Below are 23,286 nucleotides of genomic sequence, written 5' to 3'. Positions count from 1 at the left end.
AAGACCAGCTTGCAGGTAATGTGTTGTTGAATCCTTTTATCCGGGACCTTGTTCATCAGCAATCAGGGCAGGTCTAGGAACACGAAACCCACCAGAAAAACAGTGCAATTTTCTGCAAATCTTATTGCTAACTCTTCTAAAAGCAAGTGCGTGCAAGTTGTTGTATATTGACAATGACTCCAAGAAATAAATAATAGATTAATTAACAACCAGTCCACCTTATAAATAAAACTAAAATAATATTTAATAAAATTGAAATTCTGAGTTCCATATGGATTTTAGCTTGTTGGAGAATCGAATTTTGGAGTACTAGGGTTCCACCTTAAACTTTTCTACCGGCAATCTTATTGCTTGGTTCTTTGTCTGTATAGTGGCATTCTCAACCTGGGTTTCCTTCAATATGTAATTCCTTAGCTCTCTGCTCCGGTACATGTCTCAAAAGTACATACACCAAGTGTTATGTACGGACTTTTATCATCATAAAATTGAGATATATAACATGGCATGAACATGGATTCGTCGATACAATAATATATGATATTAACAATCCATGAAAGGCATGACAATAAATTTTTTTTTATAATACTTTCTCATCCAATATACTTAATTTCTTCTAAAAACTATGAAATTTAAAAAAAAAAAAATACAAAGAAAGAAGAACTTTCATCTTATATTCAATCGTGTCCAGGTTTGTTTCAATTGTGTCCAAGCATATCTTTACCGTGTATGTTTCTTTTTTGATGTCTTGCCCTGCAGTTCCGGATCTGTATATGGCGCCGTATTGAAAGTGTGCTTTTGTCGGGTATGTATTTTACACGGCTAGTGGCGCCTTGCATGCTGTGTATGTCCTCCTTAGTTCATATGCATGTGCTATATACCACCTCCAGAGGAACTCTGTATCGTAGATTGCTGCAAACCAAGGCCTAATTGAAGATCCAAGGATTTACAGCTTTGCTTTGTTGGAGTGGAAGAAGGCGGCTTGAAAACAGGCCTGTTATCCCTTGATCTGTCATCTTGTATTAACGTGAACATGGATGAATCTCGCTGGAAAGGAATCATTTCAGACGGTAGGCTGTACAAATTCGATGCATGAGAGCCATTAAAATGGCTATCTTGCTCGAATTGACTGAAACTTATTTGAGATTCTTCGCAAGGAGTGAAATCAGCGGTAGCATAAGCGGGAGAATCATAGTACCATGGAGAGCCGAAACCAAGACTGCTCTGAAAAGGTTGAAGATAACAATTGAGGCTGGCCCTCTTGGCTTGAAGTTGCAATCTTTTCTTCTTCATCCTCTCTTTCTTGTGCGCATTTTGATGACCTCCAAGCGCCTGTGAGTTGGCGAATTCCTTGAAGCAATATTGGCACTCGAATTTCTTGTCGTCCGCCTCTACCATCGAGCTTTTCTCCTTGGCTGTAGAAGAAATGGTGTTGGATGAATTCACACTTTCATCACCTTCACCACAAACTTTCATGGAGTCGCCATTGCTGTTGCTCGGGTTGAGCTCAAACCCGAACAGTCTAAGCTTTTTCTCGACAGAGAATCCAGCTTGAGAATAACCATTTTCGCAATCACATGCATCTTTTTCCATCTCTCTTGAAATTGAGGAAAGTATTGATGTATCTATGAGCCTATGACTATGAGTTGTGTGGTTTGTCTACCTTTATATAGTAACTCTCCAATCTCTAAGGTTTCCAACAATTCAAAGCATCTTAAAGTGGAATAGTTTAATAATAATCATGAACAGCATAAACGTAAAAATGGGTCAATAGCAAAATAAAAAAAAAAAAGAAAAAGTCAGATCGGAGAAGCCGTATGATTCAATAATATGGAAAGAAATTGTTATTGGTTTATAAAAATAAAAATAAAAACAAAGGTGTCCATTTTGTAGTAGATATACACTTGAAACTTTCTCAATCAAAGAGGATTCAGTGTTTTCATTTTTAACGATGAATTCTATGGTCTGTAAACCAATTTTAAATTAGATAAAGACAATCAATTATGGAAGCACTTGCACATTTAAAACAAATATTCCGTTCTCAAAGACAAGATTAAAGTTACTATTATAATAATCCCTAAATTAACACAAAGTCAAAGAAAGAAGGGGACGTAATCTTCATGGTAGGAAGGGATTGTAGCTTTTCAAGATATCCCAAATCCTCTACCGTTCTTAAACCCCCCCCCCCCCCCCATAATATCCAAATGCTTATTTTCTTATATTTTAAATCCAACTAATCTCTCAGTGGATTCATAATGTCATAATTAATAATGCTCTACCTCATCTCCTAGCTTATCAATAAATAAATTAGCAGCACTTTGTAATTGTAGGAAAATTTTCACAATAAAAATCGAATTCAAAATTAATGCAGCTTAAACACATTTATAATAAAATAGGTATTGCTAAATCTATCAACATATATTTAATTAATGCATAAATAATGTTGAGTTCCTGTAGCACTTGATGCAGCTTCCCTGTAATTACTAATAATCATTCTCCACCCACAAAGGTGTTTTTATTTTAGTTTTAGGAAAATATAAATAAAGTTGGGGTGATATGTCTAAATTGACCAAGTTTTGAGAAAGGGATTAAAATATTAAGAGTAGTTCGCTAAATAAAGGAATATAAAGAAGTGGGGAATGATGTAAGCATATATACTATAATGAATAGGGGTCTTGGATGAGATCTGGGCATATCTTCTTAGAGCAGGGAAAGCCTATATTTTATAGCAAAAGCATATGTTTTCAGGTGAATCAAGTCATCAACCCTATATTATTGTATTACATTATAAAAAGCATTTGTGTTGGACAGTTGTTGTGGTTTTGGACCCCACTTTGTGTAGCTTTAGGGACAATTTTAGAAACTGTATTAGATTGTGTTGTTATTTCAATGTCTCCATAGCTTCTTCATCTTTCATTGGTCGAACAAGTCCACCAATAGATCTCTCTCATGCTACCCAAATCCCCACTTCTTTATTTCTTTTCTCCAAACCTATTCAAATTGCTTTCTTGCTTTTGGACATAGGCATGCTTTCATTGATTCCTCTATACTATTATCGTATATAAATTGTCAATATTGTACCAAATAAAATTAAAAGCATATAAACTATTAATTAATTCAATTCATTGAGCTTTAAATTAATACTGGTATTACTTTTATATTGAATTGTGGGTTTTTTTTTTTTTTAAATAGTTGTCATAAAGCATTCTGAGTATCCTAACATGTGGAATAAACTGAGACCATTGTGAAGGTAAATGGGTTATGGTGGCAAAGTGGGTGGGTGGGTTGATTGATTGATTTCAGCTGGTTTCAATTCATTTTATCCCCTGCTTTGATAGAGGATCAAAAGGTGGCCCACCCCTCCCAAATTCCTGTTTCCATCCAATCTTCTCTTCTAGACAACTCCAAAAAGCGTTTAATTATCTTTAAAGAAACCCACAAAGAATGCCAAGATTGACCAAGGCAAACCTTGAATAAATAAAATATCCCTAATATTTAAGTTGATTTAACAAATACTTGAGCTACATATGATATTATTATCTCTAAAAGAAAATTTCCAATGTGTTTCCACCACTTAATTGAATTTTTTGATGCAAAAGCTAAGCTCACTTTGAGGAAGTTCATAATATAAGTTGCACCATCTTGGAGAAGGGACTGGTGGCTTAAAGTGGAAACTTCCCAGTAATGGAAAAGGAGGAGGGAAGCAGAGGGAACTGAGGCTAATGGTGGAGAATTGCAGGTGTGGGAAGGCACTAGGAAATTCATCCAGCTGGTGGAATACTTGAATAAACATGTATCATAAGCTATACCCATTTTTCAACTTTACTGTTATTTGTAAACTAAATGACAAGTTGAAACAACAGTGAAAGCAATAAATTAATGATAAAGCTGCCACCAAAAGTAATAGAACAAACAGGAATTTCACATGTTGATTGTTTACTACATATATCAAACTATAAATCAAAGCATAGTTCTGATGGTGATAAAGACATGGCAAACTGTGATTGCTGGTTGTTGCAACATTAGTAGTTGAGGGTTACACATCCATGGAGGTACTAAATGATCACTTCCAAATTAGTGGAGCCAATATTTATTCCAAATAATAAGCTTCCTGCAATCTTTAGCTTACATGTAATTACATGTTAATTCCATTCGTATGAATTATGGCGTTGGAATTTGAGATAAATGTGGAATATAGAAATTTATTTGATAAAAACATTTTCGATATTGTTATTTGAGATGATCAAATAAATCACAAAGTAGCATTTCAGAAGATCAATATCCTTGGTCAACTGAATTCTCTTAGACTACATCTTGGATTAAAATTGCTTTAGTAAATGTTGGAAATGAAGTGTTTTCAAAAGAATTCCACAAGTCTCTTTGGATTTTGTTTATAAGCCATAATGTGTTATTGGACTTCAAGGGCTAGTAGAAAAGAGGGGTTACATGCATGAGAATTAAGCTTGAAAGTCTAGTATGTTGCAAATTGATTGATTCCTCCCTCCCTAGCCAAATTGTTTTAATTTCCAGAAATTGATCAAAATCTTTACTAGCTGTAACTCTTTACATTCACTCGAGTAGCCGTTGTTACTTCCTTTATCCTCTCAATCAACCGTTGCAAAATAGCCATTGCTATGATTACAATTTTATTTTATTTTTATATTTTGTAGTCCAAAAGGTTTATTCTGAAAAGTCACTTTTTCTCAACAAATTATGTTTGTACAAGCCCAATTTTGGGCCCAAAACTCCAAAACTCACTAAGCCAATAACCTCAAAACCTACTAAACCCAAAACTCAACAGCAGCCCAATTCAAACCCTAAAACGAAAAGAACAACAAACCCTAGTTGTTGCCTCCATGTCCCATCACCACTTGCCTGGCCACCGTCTTTGTTGCAGCACTGCCCCATCAAGTCCACCGCCACAAGCACCTGCAATGCATTAAACAAGAATAGACAGAAAGCAAGAAAGAGGGCAGTGTAAACAAATATATAAGCAAGAATAAACAATGTAAAAAGGGCCTTTTTTTTTTTGCTTCGTGATTTTCATTTTATTCTCATAATGCAAAAGCAATATTAACATAAAAAACATACTCAAACACAAAAACTCAAAACCGAAGCAAAACAGATCGAGGGCCGAATCTAAGGTTATCGATTTTTCTTTTTCTTTTTTTTTATTTTGTTTTCGAATTTATTTGTATATATAGTATCCCTTCTATTAAAACAATACACACATATATTAAACGAATAAATATAATAAAAAAGGGGAAAAATCTTTACCTCGGGGCGATTTTCGGCCACCGTGTACGGTAGCTGGCATGGCGGACGACACAGCGGCGGACGCCGGCTCCTCGCCTGTTTCTGGGCAAACCCAGAGAAAAAAGAAAGAAGATGAAGTTTTTTTCTTAAAACAGAATAGAGAAATGAAAATTTTTAAAAAAAACTGACTTATATAGGGCTTGCAAACGGCGCCGTTTCATCAAGCCCCCAAAACGCCCAAAACGGCGTCGTTTTGGGGGCCGATCCACGACCCGACCCATCTGCCCGAAAGATCCGCGTGTTTTTGCAAGCGTGGTCTAATTACTTGCGCAGTCCTTCCGATTTTTACATGTTTTGCAATCAAGTTTTTAATTCTTTTAAATTAGCCCCAAGGTTTATCGCATTTTGCAAGTTGGTCCTCCCTTCAGCGACACCGTTTCAAGGGCTCAGGTAAATTGCCCTTTTGGACCTCATATGTTATTTGCACTTTCAAATTAGTCCCTTCTCTTTATTGGCATTTTAAATCAGCCCCAAAACTTAATATTTGTTTCAAATTTAGTCGCTTTCTCCTATTTGATACACTTTCTATATTATTTTTACTCTTTATTATTTTAATATTATTCATTATTCTATTGTACCATTCTTGTATTATTATTTTTAGCATATTTTATTATTATTTAGCCCTTTTAAATTAATACTATATATTCTTATAGTTGTTTTATATATTATTATTGTTCCTAATATATGTTTTATGTATACATATTCAAATATTCTATTATGTACATTTTGTTATATCTATTTTTACCTCTATATTATTAATATTTATTATATATCTTTAATATATATACGTATACTTTTATATATTATTGTTATTATTAGTTTTGATATTATTGTTTTGTTAATACATTTGTGTCATATATACATACTTTTAATATATATTTATATATTATACTTCATATTATGCTCATGTAAATTAATATTATATCGTATATCATTTTATTATAGTTTTATATATTGTAAATATCATATTATGTTTTACCATGTATATACATTTTAATATCTCATATTATATATATATATATATATATGTATATTATGTATATTTTCCTTTTTAATACTACGTATATATTTTATTTCTATTATTACGTATATATCTCAATGCGCCTATGTATATATCTCAAGCATCGTTTTATATTATTATTATTTATGTTATCGCTATTATCATCATCTACGTTATCATCGCCATTTTTATTTTGCCATGTTTTATTCATTTTCATTTATTTACTCATGTATTCGATCGTTTTATTTTCCTCATGCATTTATTTATATTTACATGTTACTAACATTTCTATTTATTCATCACTTATAACTGCTCATGTTATTATTTTTTGACACTATCACACCTATCATTATGTTATTATACATATTAATACCCTAATTTGTTTTATATTTTACTATAAATCACGTTTTTACTTAATATGTTAAAAACGATTCTTTCATAAAAGTAATATCTCGTATTAGGTAATTCGAGATAATCGTACCCTAACTTATTGGATTTCGACTTTTCTCATTTAACCTAAATAACGGAATATATTCTTTTTAAATCACTATACGAGTTTTGAAAAATGTTTATTCTCGAAGATGCGAAGTGTTGTGCCCTAACTTACCGGGTATGACATTTTGTCATCTCGAAATAAGAATTTGTTTTGAAATAAAGGCAATATTCAGTGTTTGAGAATTCGAGAAAACGTGCCCTAACTTACTGGGTTTCGATCTCTCTCGTTTACTCTAAATAATCGAATACCCTTTTAATAAAATACACAGATTTTATAAAAGGCAAGCTCGCTCTCGAAAATTCAAGTGTTGTGTCCTAACTCACTGGATGTGACATTTTATATTTTAAGTTGAGAAGGTTTTTAATATTTAAGCATTCATACAAAGAGGGATTGTGTTTTAAATTCTTTCAAGTTTTCGAATCTTCAACACTAAGACACTAATTAATCGACTAGGTACCAATTTTGGGCGTATCGAGGGTGCTAATCCTTCCTCGTGCGTAACCGACTCTCGAACTCATTTTTTGATTTTCGTAGACCAAAACTTATCGTTTTGATAAATCTTAACTTTTATTAAAATGACTAATTTAAGGTGATCCGATCACACCTCATCAAAAAAGGATTGGTGGCGACTCCCTTTTTTTTCGTTTTCATTTTCAAAATTTAAGTCATTCCCGTTTTTCAAAAAATGGTTACGACAGCTTGGCGACTCCGCTAGGGATACCACAAAAGAGTCAAGCTACACGTTGATTAACTTTTGTCTTTTTATCGAAAATTGAAAATTTGATTTTGATATACGATTCTTTCATTGCATTTCACCCGTTTTTCTTGCGGTTTTCATCATTTTATTCCTATTTTCTTTAATCGCTTCAAGTTTTTATGCACATATCCTCGCACATTGCATTGCATGACCGCTGTGGTCACACCCCTTTAAGTGGGGGTGGGAAACTACTCTTTCGTGAGGTTTTCACCTCTGTGCAGGATAGTGGATCGCTTTCGGGATACATCCGTACCTATGTCTTCGTGAGATTTTCATCTCCGTGCAGCCATAGGGAAATGTATTCCCCGAATGAACTCGTCTCAGATGAGCCTATAATGGGTGAAGATCGAGGAATCTACTGGTTCAGGTACCCTCACTCTAGAACCAAGCCCCATGTAGCGAGCCTTAAGAACCCACCCTAGGTAGAGCCACTCCGAAACCTAGTGGTTACCTGAGCAAGTGCTATATTTATTATTCTTTGTTTGCTTTGAACTGTGTATGAATTACTGACTTACTTTGTTTTACTTTAATTGTATTTGCATGGCATTTTCATCATAAAAGGTGTTGATTTGTATTCGGTTCTTAAATAGATAGCTTATCATGGAAAAAGGGTTTTTTGATAAAGTAGAAGACAAACGCGGCTGTCCGGATATGGGCTGAGACAACACAACAAGAGAAAGGTGACAGTCTTATCGAAGGGTACGTGTCAGAGTTATGGAATTTTACTCAGATCAGCGTAATTCAGAATAATCTCCAACATATGAAAGAAATTTGTGGTCAGTGGGATGACGAGGTCAAACAGCTATTCTATTATCATTACGGTGATTTACCTTATCTGCTAGATGTTAAGGTAGATGAACACCTGTTTCGAGCCCTTGCCCAATATTAAAATTCTGCTTACAGTTGCTTCACTTTCGGGAAAGTAGATTTGGAACCTACTATAGAAGAATACACGACCTTGCTCCATTGCCTAAAGATTCAGGTTGACAGAATTTATGCCAGACCTGCTAACGTCCCAGCATTTTCAAAAAAGCTGATGAACATCACATGGATGAGCAAACAGTGGGTGACAACCCGGATCAAACAAAAATGAGATTGTAAATACATTCCTTGGAGGAACCTGAGGGATCTAATCTTAGCGCACCCTGACGTGAAGAAAAGGGTAGATGTCTTTGCCTTGAGCGTTTATGGACTGGTCATCTTCCCCAAAGCTTTGGGGCATGTAGATGAGGTCATTGTCGACCTTTTGACAAAGCTTGGTAAAGGAACCACACTGCATTCGCAATATTGGCTGAAACTTTCAGATCATTGAATGCTTGTAGAAGAGCGGGTAAAGGGAGATTTATTGGATGTGCACAACTCTTGCTATCTTGGTTCCACAGCCATTTTTAGAAAATGAAAAAGGTCTTGTATCGTATCTTCTCTGAAAATTACTCTCCGCTGAAAGAGTTAGTGGCTACACCGAGGCAAGATGATGTTACAGAAGAAAATTGGATAACGGTTCTCTAAAATTTGCAAGAAGAAGATGTTGAATGGAGAGCCCTGTGGATGGTTCCTGATGAAATATTATACTGATGTGAAGACTTCGATTGGGTTCCCTTGTTAGGAGTATGGGGGGCAGTCGGGTATGCTCCTCTGCTTGCATTGTGATAGTACAGATCCAGACAGTTTACACCACCAACATACGGGTTAGCCCAGTGCGAGTTCGTGTTCACAGGGAACGATTACAAAAAGAAGGTTCGCGAGATATCAAATGCCTGGAACCAGACTCGTAGAATGAAAAAATTTATTGCCAATCCCGTGACTACTCCTGAGTACGACCGATGGTGGAATTAGAGGATTAACGACAACATTCCTACATCAGATCAAGGGCATCCTCAGTCAATAGAAGAACACTTGAAAGTAATTCCGTCTGAGCTAAAAATCATCAGGCAAGATTTCGAGAGGAAGAGCTGGAGCTAGAAAAAAGGATCGAGCAGTTGGAAGAAGAAAAGATGCAGTTAGGGTTAGATGTCGACGTCCAGAAACTAGAAGCTGAAAGACTCAAAAAAGGGAAAAACAAAGCTGAAAAGGACTTGGACAGTATGAAAACGGACTATAAGAAGCTACGTAAATCAATGAGAACCGCTGGGTTAGGAAAAACATCTGAACAGTGGCGACATGAAGTTAAAGAAGAAAAAATCAAAGCCAACCAATGGGAAGAAAAATTTCGAGATGCTCAAGCTCGAGAAGGTGCTCTGAAAAGAAGTTTGATAGAAAGCCAGAATGAGAAAGAAGGGTTAAAGATCCGGGTATCAGAGTTAGAGAGGTCATTGTATTAGTATCGCTCGCATAACTCTGCAATCGAGTTGAAAGCTAGTCAGAACAGAATCGAGGAATTAAAAGAGAATATAGAAGAACTCAAAACAGCACTGCAAAATCGTGAACTTCAGATTGAACTCCTTGAAGTAAATAACGATCGATGGAAGGAGCAACTTCATCAATCTCAAGACCAAGTCAGGAGCAGGGACTACGTCATGGGCGAAGCTTTGACTAAGGTGCGAAAAGTGGCTGATCACTTGCAAACATTAGCAGTACAAGCCGATGTGCTGAGTTTAAAATACGAGTCAGAATCGGGCTGAGGCCGAGAGCTAGCTTGGCTTCTTAGACAGCTCAAGGCCTTAAGTATCAGGGCCAAGCCTTATATGTAATCTATTTTATGTAAAGAAACTTGTTTTCTAGAAAGTTACTCTAATGAAATCGAATTGGAATCAACGCTTTTTTGCATTCATCGCATTCATTGCATTCATGTATCAGCATTGCATCACACGCACTAAAACTCACAAAAACCCTAAAATCATGGCGATTACACTCGAACATCGTTCACGGTACAAGAGGAAAAACAAGAGCAATGGATCAAAGGTTAGAGATTGGAACAAATGCAAAAAGAGATGCAGGATCAATTACAAACACGTATGCAAGAACAGCTTGCCAAAATCCAGCAAGATATGAAGGACCAGATGCTGGAGTCCCAGAAAAGCATGATGGACCAATTAACTCGTCTATTAGCTGGTGGATTAGAAAAAGGGAAAAGCCCTTTGATCAATGCGGGAGAAGATAATGAAGATCCTACCTACCCTCCGGGTTTTACCCCAGCAGACGTTCAGACATAACCTGACATGTACCCAAGAAGGCCATCGGTCACAATTAGGCCCCAACCATTTCAGTCCGGTGCTTCGGCACCGATGAATTATCAGGCCAGGGGATAACCCAACCAACCCTGTGGTCCTCAATCTCGATGAAGTAACAGAAGAGGAAAAGACAAGGGTAAAATTCCCGAGAGAGCTTGAAGAAAGGTGTAGATGGTTGGAAGAAAAATTTAAAGAAATGGAAAGTACCGACTATCGTGGTGGAATCGATGCTAAGGAATTAAGTTTGGTTTCAGACCTGGTACTCCCTCTTAAGTTCAAAACTCCAGAATTTGAGAAATACAACGGGACTAGCTGTCCCGAAGCTCACATCACTATATTCTGCAGACGAATGGCAGGCCATGTCAACAATGACCAGCTATTAATTCACTGCTTCCAAGAAAGTCTGGTTGGGGCCGCTTCTAGATGGTACAACCAACTGAGTCGCGCCTAGATCAGTTCATGGAAAGATTTAGCACAAGCCTTCATGAAGTAGTACGGTCATGTGGTAGACATAGCCCCTGATAGAATCACTTTTCAGAATATGGAGAAAAAGCATAATGAGAGCTTTAGGCAGTACGCCTAGCGATGGAGAGAGGTGGCCATACAAGTTCAACCCCCTTTGTTGGAAAAGGAAACTACTATACTCTTCATCAATACCTTGAAGGCGCCTTTTATTAACCACATGCTGGGTAGCGCAACCAAGAGTTTTTCGGACATAGTAATGTCTGGAGAAATGATAGAAAATGGCATAAGATGTGGGAAAATAGAGACTGGGGAAAACGCCAAGAGGTCAACACCGAGAAAGAAAGAGCACGAGGTGAATAATGTGAGCTCATATTCGAAATCGATCACCGTAAGCGAACCAAGGTCTACAACTGCTGGACAGCAGGGCCCACCCAGATAAGAGCCCAACACAAAACAAAATAGGGAAAAATTCCAATTTACGCCCATTCCAATGAGGTACAAAGAGTTATACCAAAGTTTATTTGATGCATATGTCGTGTCTCCCTTCTATTTAAAGCCAATGCAACCTCCATACCCCAAATGGTATGACGCAAATACCCAATACGAATACCATGCGGGAGCCACAGGACATTCGATAGAAAACTGCATCACTTTCAAGAAATTGGTTGAAAGACTCATTAGCATGGGGATTGTGAAATTTGATGATGCATCCAGTACAGAGAATCCATTACCTAACCATGGGGATAAGGGAATAAATGTGGTAACCGAGAGTTCGGAGAAAGAAATTAAGACGAATGTTGCCGAAGTGAATACCCCGTTGAAAGAAGTATGGAAGAAAATGGTGGAAAGAGGGTTGATAGCACAGAATTCAAGGGTCAGACCTCGAGAAGTAAGGAATTATTGCGATTTCCATGATCAAGAGGATCACGAGATTTAGAAATACAGTGAATTCAGGGCTCTGTTAAAAGGATTGATGGATAATAAGGAGCTGGAATTCTTCAAATATGTCGGGAGCCCAAAAGAAGCAGATGTGTGTGCCTCCGAAGAGGGGTCGATGAAGGATGTTTACAAAGTCAACCACTCAGTGGTTATCATATCACGTCTGAGAATGAACGAAGTCGGGGCACAAGTTGCTCCAAAGGTCGTAATCCAAAAGCCCGTTGCTTTCCCTTACAAGGATAGCAAAAGGGTACCGTAGAACTATAGCTGCAATGTGACATTCTTGGGAGAGGAGACCCCGATTAATGCATCAGAGAAAGTTTAAGATGAGGGTTTTTATATGCGTAGCGGAAGGCGTTATACCCCAAATACAAAATTCGAGCAGGTTAAGAAAAAATCATTAGCAATTGAGCAAAAGAAAGAGAAGCCGGGAGGGCCTGAACCAACTGTTAATGAATCAGTGATTGAAAAAGAAGCTAAGGAATTCTTAAAATTTCTAAAGTACAGTGAATATAGTGTTGTAGAATAGTTGCACAAACAGCCAGCGTGTATATCGGTATTGGCCTTACTTTTAAGCTCCGAAACCCATCGCAGCGCATTGATGAAGGTGCTGAATGAAACTTATGTTTCTAACGATATCTCTGTAAACAAACTGGACCGCTTATTCAACAATATAAGTGCCGACAACTTCATATTCTTCAATGACGATGAGATACCGCTAAGGGGCCGAGGATCAACTAAAGCTTTGCACATCACGACTCACTATAAAGGGTACACGTTACCGGGGGTATTGATTGACAATGGGTCTGCACTGAATGTCCTACCCCTATCTACGCTGAGTAGGTTGCTAGTAGATAGTTCCCATATGAAGACATGCCAAAATGTAGTGAGAGCATTTGATGGCACGGAAAGGAAGGTGATGGGGAGAATTGAAATACCCCTCTTAATCGGGCCGAGCACGTACGAGGTAGATTTCCTGGTCATGGACATTAAGCCTTCGTATAATTGCCTATTGGGGAGGCCATGGATATAATCGACAGGGGCAGTCCCTTTATCGCTGCACCAAAAGTTGAAATTAGTGACTAAAGGTCGGTTAGTAACGATCAATGCTGAAGAGGACATCATCGCGACAATAACCAGTGACGCCCCATATCTGGAGGCAAATGATGAAGCAATTGAGTACTCTTTTCGATCTTTGGAGTTTGTGAACACGACGTTCATCACCGAAGGAAATAAGATTCCAATGCCCAGGTTATCTGAGATTACAAGAATGGGACTACGGCTAACTATTGGAAAATGGGCTCTACCCGGAAGAGGACTCAGGAGATACCTCCAGGGAATGATTAATGTACCAATGATAAAGGACAAACAAGACCGTTTTGGGTTAGGGTTTAAGCCGGACATGAAACAAAGAAAGAAGAAACATGAGAAGAAGTGAGAAAGAAGGAGAGCGCGATTGAGTGGGGGAGAAATCGAATTGGAACCAATGATCTTCCCCCATATATCAAGACTTTTGTGTCTGGAGGGGTCATTCACTTCGAGCGAAAGACGTCGGGAAAGGAAATCGTGGAAGGAATGATGGAGAGTTTGGACATCAACGCCATATATGAAGAAGAACTGGCGTAGAGAACTCGTCGGGCATTCGCCCCTATGAGCCGAGAAGCATTCCGAATAATTGGACTGTGGAAGAGATTCCTGTAGTCTTTAGAACTAACTCAGAGTAATGTCCAGAACACACTTATTGCTCTAGACGTAGGAGTAATAAGTGTCCTTTTGTGAAATAGGCTTACGTTCGAAATCGTTATTTCAATGAAATGCATCCTTTTGACTTATTCTGTGCAAATATTTTTTTATTCTTTCATTCATGATCATACCATACATATCATTGTTCTTAGATTCTCTTGTTCTTTGTATATTCCTTCGCACCACAACAGGTCCGGATATCAATGATGTGAGAGACGTTGCTACTAATTCAGAGTCTTCTTTTGAGCGGGATATGTGTTTAGAGGGATCTCAGGACCTTGAGGATGACAGAGACTGTAACTTATCCCCTGATTTGTTAAGGATGGTAGAACACGAGAAGAAACAGATTCTACCCCACAAAGAGACTGTAGAAGTCGTAAACTTGGGAGATGAACTAGAAAAGAAAGAAGTAAAGATCGGAGCTTGCATTGCCACAGAGACAAAGCGGGACCTTAATGAGTTACTCCAAGAGTTCAAGGATGTCTTTGCATGGTCATATTAAGATATGCCTAGGTTAAGTACTGACATTGTGGTACACAGGCTCCCCATCAAAGAAGAATGCAAGCTAGTTAAGCAAAAGCTTCGAAGGATGCGGCCCGATGTTTTGTTGAAAATAAAATAGGAGGTCAAGAAGCAGTTTGATGCTGGATTCTTACAAGTAGTTAAGTACTCAGAATGGGTAGCCAACATCGTCCCTGTCCCTAAAAAAGATGGAAAAGTACGGATGTGTGTAGACTACAGAGACTTAAATAAGGCCAACTCGAAGGATAATTTCCCGTTGCCTCATATTGACACCTTAGTGGATAACACGGTAGGTTACTCACTCTTCTCCTTCATGGATGGTTTCTTGGGATACAATCAGATCAAGATGCATCCTGAAGACATGAATAAAACCATATTTGTGACCATGTGGGGAACCTTTTGCTATAAGGTGATGCCGTTCGGATTGAAAAATGCGGGAGTAACATATCAGAGAGCCATGGTAACCCTATTCCATGATATGATGCATAAAGAAATTGAAGTCTACGTCAATGACATGATCGCCAAATCTCGGACTGAAGAAGAGCATGTGCAAGTTTTGAAAAAATTATTTTTAAGGTTGAGGAAATTCCAGTTGAAACTCAATCCCGCAAAATGTACCTTCGGGGCCAGGTCAGAAAAACTGCTAGGATTCGTGGTCAGTGAAAAAGGGATTGAGATTGACCCAGATAAAGTCAAAGCCATACAAGAGTTACCCCCACCACGTACTCAGAAGGAAGTTCGGGGATTCCTAGGAAGATTAAATTACATCGCTCGGTTTATTTCACAACTAACCAAGAAATGTGACCCCATATTCCATCTCCTTAAGAAACACAACCCTGGTGGTTGGGACGAGGAATGCCAGAAGACTTTCGACAAAGTTAAGCAATATTTGTCTAATACCCCAGTGTTGACACCACCTAGTCCAGATAAGCCACTGATACTGTATTTGACGGTATTTGAAAATTCTATGGGATGTGTGCTTGGCCAACACGATGAATCGGGAAGGAAAGAAAGAGCGATATATTACCTCAGTAAAAAGTTTACTAAGTGTGAGACGAGATACTCGTTCATTGAAAAGTTGTGCTGTGTCTTAATCTGGACAACCCGAAGACTGAGACAATATATGTTGTACCATACAACTTGGCTGATCTCTAAAATGGAACCTCTGAAATACTTGATGGAGTCGACTGCTTTGAATGGGAGAATGGCCCGATGGTAAATTCTACTTTCTGAGTTCGATATAATCTATTTGAACCAGAAGGCCGTAAAAGGGAGTGCGATAGCAGATTTCCTAGCCAGCAGAGTCCTAGAGGACTACGAGCCTCTGAACTTTGACTTCCCAAATAAAGATCTAATGTGAATAGCAACCACTGAAGAAGACCCTCAAGAAGGTCATCCTTGGAAGCTAAACTTTGACGGAGCATCAAATGCTGTGGGTAATGGAATCGGGGCAGTTCTGGTGTCCCCGAACGGAGAGCATTATCCCTTTACTAGTAAATTGGATTTCGACTGTACAAACAACATGGCAGAATATGAAGCATGCATTATGGGAATACGCGCGGCCATAGAGCGTAAAATCAATGTGTTAGAAGTGTATGGAGATTCTGCCCTAGTGATTTATCAACTCAAAGGTGAATGGGAGACGAGAGATCCCAAGTTGATCAATTACCGAAGTCTGGTCCTTGAATTAATCAAAAAATTTGATGATATCGTCTTCTGCTATCTCCCTTGAGAAGAAAATCAGATAGCTGATGCCCTAGCAACTTTAGCCTCTATGATCAAGGTGAACAAACAAGAGGATGTGAAACCGATCCAAATGAGTATCTATGAGGCTCCAGCTCATTGTTACAACCTCGAAGAAGAAGAGGAGAATGATGATCACCCTTGGTACCACGATATCCTACGATACGTGAGGAATCGAGAGTACCTCGACCAAGCTACTGAGAACGACAAGAGAACATTGAGAAAACTGGCCAGTGACTATGTCTTAGACGGGGAGATCCTATACAAAAGAAGAAAGGATCAGGTACTGTTAAGATGTGTAGACGCCGTTGAGGCTAAGAAAATCTTGGAAGAAGTCCATGAGGGCGTTTGCGGGACACATGCTAATGGCTTTACAATGGCTAGGCAAATTATGAGGTTTGGTTATTATTGGTCCACCATGGAAGGAGACTGTATTAACTACGCCAAAAGATGTCATAAATGCCAAATCTATGGGGACAAGATTAATATGCCTCATTCACCTCTGCATGTCATGACTTCTCCATGGCCTTTCTCGATGTGGGGCATGGATGTGATTGGGCCAATTTCGCCCAAAGCTTCAAATGGGCATCGATTCATCTTTGTGGTCATTGACTATTTCACCAAATGGGTGGAGGCCGCTTCATTTGCTAATGTAACTAAATCGGCAGTTAGCAAGTTCCTAAAAAAGGAAATCATCTGTTGATATGGAATGCTAGAAAGAATCATATCTGACAACGCATTGAATTTGAACAACAGTACAATAACGGATGTCTGTAGGCAGTTCAAGATTAGACACCACAACTCGTCACCGTATCGCCCAGAGATGAACGGTGCGGTCGAAGCAGCCAATAAGAACATCAAGAAGATTGTGGGGAAAATGACTGAGACTTATAAAGACTGGCATGAGAAATTGCCATTCGCCCTCTACGCCTATCGAACGTCTGTCAGAACTTCCACTGGGGCAATGCCCTTCTTATTGATCTATGGAATGGAGGCAGTTTTACCTATCGAGGTCGAGATCCCTTCCTTCAGAGTTTTTTCAGAGGTAAAGTTGGATGAAGCAGAATGGATCCAGTCCCAATATGACCAGTTGAATTTGATTAAAGAAAAGAGGATAAGGGCTATTCGCCATGGTCATATGTACCAAAAGCGAATGATGCGAGCTTACAACAAAAAGGTTCACCCTAGAGAATTACACGAGGGAGACCTAGTATTAAAAAGATCCTGCCCATACAAAAAGATTTCAGAGGAAAATGGATGCCGAATTAGGAAGGACGTTATGTGGTGAAGAAAGCCTTTTCTGGCGGAGCATTGATATTGGCTGAAATGGATGGCAAGATTTTACCCAATCCTGTGAATTCAGATTCGGTTAAGAAATACTTCGCCCCCCCAAAAAAAGGGGAGAGGCCAGGGTGAAAACTCGCAAAGAGCACCTTGAGACCAAATGGATTTTGAATTGAAAACCCGTAAAGTGCGATTCAAATTTTGATCAAAGATGGGGCATGCGATGGTCTTATGATACCTAAATTGACAAGGAGGAGAGATGTTACATTTTGGGACATCTGCAAGAGTACTCTAGATCCCCTAAACACATATTAGGCAAAAAAGAGTCCTCAAGAAGTCAGTACAGAGAAGCTCACACTGCGATATCTGGGGCGCCTATTCCCTTTTATTCATTTTGTATTCCAGCAATGTTTGTTGACTGTGATTAATCTATTCCCTTCAAATCTTGTTTCTGATGAATTTCAGTTTGTCATTGTTATAATCTTTCGCAAGCATTTTGCATTGAAATGATGATTAATGGACTAAAGCCATTTTCGCAAAAAAGAGTTCTGTATATTACTCTGAAAGTTTCTAAATAGTACAGGAACATAAAACAGGACTATTATTTAGAAATAACCAAACTCAAAGATTGGAAGCATATGAGAAGAAAGAGTTTAAACTGGGACCACCTCTTCGGGTTTTCTGTTTAAAATTTGAGCTGAATAAGAAGACAGAGTACCATTTCAGTGAAAGAACCTTGATGAACAAAGAGTAATGGCAACAAAAAGGGATTCACGCTCACAACATGTTGCACCCATACATTCATAGATCATTCATAATGCATCTAATTAGGAGCATTTGATTCATTTTGATCATAGCATCCTAATTCTTTTACATAAGCATAAATACATGGAACTGATTCTACAGGTCATGTTCTTAGAATCAGTAAATTTACCAAACTTTAAATCCCTAAGCAGTAGGGTAACACGCTGAAGATTTACGGATCTTATCACCCTAAGCAGTAGGGAAACAGATCGAAGATGATGAGCTTTAACCCCCTAAGCAGTAAGGTAACAAGCCAAATTTACAGACCTTAACCCCCTAAGCAGTAGGGTAATAGGTTGAAAATTACAGATCTTGTCCCCTTGAAATTGCAGTGGAACAGATCAAATCTAGCGAATCTTGTCTTCCTGAAGTTGCAGTGAAGCAGGCTGAATTTACAGATTTTAACCCCCTAAGCAGTAGGGAAACAGATCGAAGATGATGAGCTTTAACCCCTTAAGTAGTAGGGTAACAAGCCAAATTTACAGACCTTAACCCCCTAAGCAGTAGGGTAATAGGCTGAATTTATAGATATTAACCCCCTAAGCAGTAGGGAAACAGATCGAAGATGATGGGCTTAACCCCCTAAGCAGTAGAGTAACAAGCCAAATTTACAGACCTTAAACCCCTAAGCAGTAGGGTAACAGGTTGAATTCACAGATCTAAACCCCTAAGCGATAGGGAAACAGATCGATGATGACAAGCCTTAAACCCCTAAGCAGTAAGGGTAACAGGTTAAAAATCAAATGTCTTCTCCCTGAAGCAGCAGTGGAGTTGACCCAAGCCACAACAGATCTTCTTGAAGTTTCAGTAGAGTTAGTTGAAGTCACAGGTCTTATCTCCCTAAAGTTGTAGCGGAGCAGACTAAAGATAGCAAATCTTACTTCCCTGAAGATGCAGTGGAATGGAGTGGAGCTGAATGAATAGATCTTATCTGAAGTTGCAGTGGAGCACATTGAGGATACTTGGAGAAAAGGAGCGCTAAACAAGTCCAGACATGGTGAGATCGGGCAAAATTGGTCTTTCTTAAGTCTTTGCTCTGTTCTCGTTACACGACAACAAGCAAAGAGGGGCAGCTGTACAAACCCAATTTTGGGCCCCAAACCCCTAAACCCACTAAGCCAACAACCCCAAAACCTACTAAACCCAAAACCCAACAGCAGCCCAATTCAAACCCTAAAACGAAAAGAACAACAAACCCTAGCTGTTGCCTCCTGTCCCATCACCACTTGCTCGCCACTGTCTTTTGCCGCAAAGACCGCCCCATCAAGTCCACTGCCACAAGCACCTGCAATGTATTAAACAAGAATAGACAGAAAGTAAGAAAGAAGGCAGTGTAAACAAATATATAAACAAGAATAAACAATGTAAAAATAGCCTTTTTTTTTGCTTTCTGATTTTCATTTTATTCTCATAATGCAAAAGCAATATTAACATCAAAAACATACTCAAACACGAAAACTCAAAACCGAAGCAAAACAGATAGAGGGCCGAATCCAAGGTTATCGACTTTACTTTTTATTTTTCTTATTTTCTTTTCGAATTTATTTGTATATATATTATCCCTTCTATTAAAACAATACACACATATATTAAACGAATAAATATAATAAAAAAAGGGGGGAAAATCTTTACTTCGAGGCGATTTTTGGCCACCGTGTACGGTGGCCTGCACGGCAGACGACACGGCGGCGGACGGCCGGCTCCTCGCCGGTTTCTGGGCAAACCCAGAGAAAAAAGAAAGATGAAGTTTTTTTTAAAACAGAATAGAGAAATGAAATTTTTTAAAAAAAACTGACTTATATAGGGCCTGCAAACGGTGCTGTTTCATCAAGCCCCCAAAACGCCCAAAACGGCGTCGTTTTGGGGGCCGATCCACGACCCGACCCGTCCACCCGAAAGATCCGCGTGTTTTTGCAAGCATGGTCTAATTACTTGTGCAGTCCTTCTGATTTTTACATGTTTTGCAATCAAGTTTTTAATTTTTTTAAATTAGCCCCGAGGTTTATCGCATTTTGCAAGTTGGTCCTCCCTTCAGCGACACCGTTTCAAGGGCTTGGGTAAATTGCCCTTTTGGACCTCGTATGTTATTTGCGCTTTCAAATTAGTCCCTTCTCTTTATTGTCTTTTTAAATCGGCCCCAAAACTTAATATTTGTTTCAAATTTAGTCGTTTTCTCCTATTTGATACACTTTCTATATTATTTTTACTCTTTATTATTTTAATATTATTCATTATTCTATTGTACCATTCTTGTATTATTATTTTTAGCTTATTTTATTATTATTTAGTCCCTTTTAAATTAATACTATATATATACATATTATATATATTCTTATAGTTGTTTTATATATTATTATTGTTCCTAATATATGTTTTATGTATACATATTCAAATATTCTATTATGTACCTTTTGTTATATCTATTATAGTTGTTTTATTATTATTTAGCTTATTGTTTTGTTAATACATTTGTGTCATATATACATACTTTTAATATATATTTATACATTATACTTCATATTATGCCCATGTAAATTAATATTATATCGTGTATATCATTTTATTATAGTTTTATATATTGTAAATATCATATTATGTTTTACCATGTATATACATTTTAATATCTCATATATATATATATATATATATATGTATGTATATTATGTATATTTTCCTTTTTAATACTACGTATATATTTTATTTCTATTATTACATATATATCTCAATGCGTCTATGTATATATCTCAAGATCGTTTTATATTATTATTATTTATGTTATCGCTATTATCATCGTCTATGTTATCATCGCCATTTTTATTTTGCCATGTTTTATTCATTTTCATTTATTTACTCATGTATTCGATCGTTTTATTTTCCTCATGCATTTATTTATATTTACATGTTACTAACATTTCTATTTATTCATCACTTATAACTGCTCATGTTATTATTTTTTGACACTATCACACCTATCATTATGTTATTATACATATTAATACCCTAATTTGCTTTATATTTTACTATAAATCACGTTTTTACTTAATATGTTAAAAACGATTCTTTCATAAAAGTAATATCTCGTATTAGGTAATTCAAGATAATCGTACCCTAACTTACTGGGTTTCGACTTTTCTCATTTAACCTAAATAACGGAATATATTCTTTTTAAATCACTATACGAGTTTTGAAAAATGCTTATTCTCAAAGATGCGAAGTGTTGTGCCCTAACTTACCGGGTATGACATTTTGTCATCTCGAAATAAGAATTTGTTTTGAAATAAAGGCAATATTCGGTGTTTGAGAATTCGAGAAATCGTGCCCTAACTTACTGGGTTTCGATCTCTCTCGTTTACTTTAAATAATCGAATACCCTTTTAATAAAATACACAGATTTTATAAAAGGCAAGCTCGCTCTCGAAAATTCAAGATGTTGTGTCCTAACTCACTGGATGTGACATTTCATATTTTGAGTTGAGAAGATCTTTAATATTTAAGCATTCATACAAAGAGGGATTGTGTTTTAAATTCTTTCAAGTTTTCGAATCTTCGACACTAAGACACTAATTAATCGACTAGGTGCCAATTTTGGGCGTATCGAGGTTGCTAATCCTTCCTCGTGCGTAACCGACTCCCGAACTCATTTTCTGATTTTCGTAGACCAAAACTTATCGTTTTGATAAATCTTAACTTTTATTAAAATGACTAATTTAAGGTGATCCGATCACACCTCATCAAAAAAGGATTGGTGGCGACTCTCGTTTTTTTTTCGTTTTCATTTTCAAAATCTAAGTCATTCCTGTTTTTCAAAAAACGGTTACGACAATGTTCATGAAATTAATCAAAATCTATTAAGTATGGGTCAACTGATCGAAAAAGGCTTCAAAGTGATTTTCAAAGACAAACACTATAGGATCAAAGGTCCAGCTTGTTAGGAGATGTTTAGAGTCATGATGAGAGGCAGAAACTTTTCTTTGGACCCGATGGAGAATAAGCAGGTCAATATGGTAAGCAAACCAGGTTGCCATTTCCTAAGACTACTTAGAGAGCAATTCAGAAGCTATAGCTAGTTCCTACAGGTTTGTCTGTGCCTTAAAGAACACCTACCCTCAAAGGTAGCCTTTATTACATTGCCTTAATTGATGATTTAACTAGAATGTGTTGGATTTTCATTTTGAAGTTCAAGTCAGAAGCAGTTGCAAGATTCTCAAGTTTAAGGCATTAGATATTGGCAAGGATTATACTTCAGAACATTTTAATCTATTTTGTGAGAAGGTTGCTATTGAACACTTACTACCTCCCACTCCACAGCAAAATGGAGTCGATGAAAGAAAGAATAGATCCATCTTGGAGATGACCATGTGCATGTTGCCTAAAAAAGAATTATCAAGGAAATTTTTGGGCTGAGGCTGGAAACACTATTATATTTCTTCAAAATAGGCTTTCCACTAGAGAAGTGAATGATTAGACTCTATTCAAGGCTTAGTATAAGTATAAACCTTCTTTGAAATTTCTTAAAAGTATTTGGATGTTTGTAATTTACCTAGGTGCCTTAAGTTAAGCGAGATAAATTAGATAAAAAGGGTATTCCAAGCATTTTGTAGATTTTAGCACAATTTGCTTTTTATCCTTAAACAAGAAACCTTTTTAATAAGCAGAGATATGCATTTTATGAAGAATGAGTAGTAGAGCTGGAAAGATTCAAATGGTGTCCAAAATATAAGTACTTGGCCAAAGTCTATTGAACTAATGGATGAACCTCTTGTCAAAGGTACATGGTTGCTTTCTAATTTCTATCAAAAGTGCAATGTTGCTGTATGCGAACTTACAGAGTTTGATGAGGTAGAAAAGGATAAAAAATGGATAGCTGCAATGTAAGAGCTATCCTTGATTGAAAAAAATATTACTTTAGAGTTAATTGGTAAACCACAGGATAGAAAAGTGATTGAGAGTAAAATAGGTGTTTAGAACTAAGTTGAATGTTGATGGCTCTCTCATTAAGCACAAAGCTATGTTCGTAATTGTCACGTCTCAAATCGAGGCATAACATACG

The 23,286-nt window shown here is 37.4% G+C and overlaps 1 protein-coding gene across 1 annotated transcript; it reads right to left on the bottom strand.

The window, feature by feature from the left end:
- Window positions 1-431: 431 nt before the first annotated feature.
- Window positions 432-1,961, bottom strand: LOC108475686 (zinc finger protein 5-like). The gene has a single exon (XM_017777673.2). The coding sequence runs from the start codon at window positions 1,588-1,590 to the stop codon at window positions 871-873; it is 720 nt and encodes a 239-aa protein (XP_017633162.1). The 5' UTR covers window positions 1,591-1,961; the 3' UTR covers window positions 432-870.
- Window positions 1,962-23,286: the final 21,325 nt, after the last annotated feature.

The sequence above is a fragment of the Gossypium arboreum genome, chromosome 3 (genome assembly GCF_025698485.1).
Source record: "Gossypium arboreum isolate Shixiya-1 chromosome 3, ASM2569848v2, whole genome shotgun sequence".
Lineage (NCBI taxonomy): Eukaryota > Viridiplantae > Streptophyta > Magnoliopsida > Malvales > Malvaceae > Gossypium > Gossypium arboreum.
Note: the sequence above shows the minus strand (reverse complement) of the source record. Positions and strands in the feature narration are given on the sequence as shown.

Coding starts and splice junctions, on each gene's coding strand:
- LOC108475686 (XM_017777673.2), bottom strand. CDS start 1,590: ATGGAAAAAGATGCATGTGATTGCGAAAATGGTTATTCTCAAGCTGGA.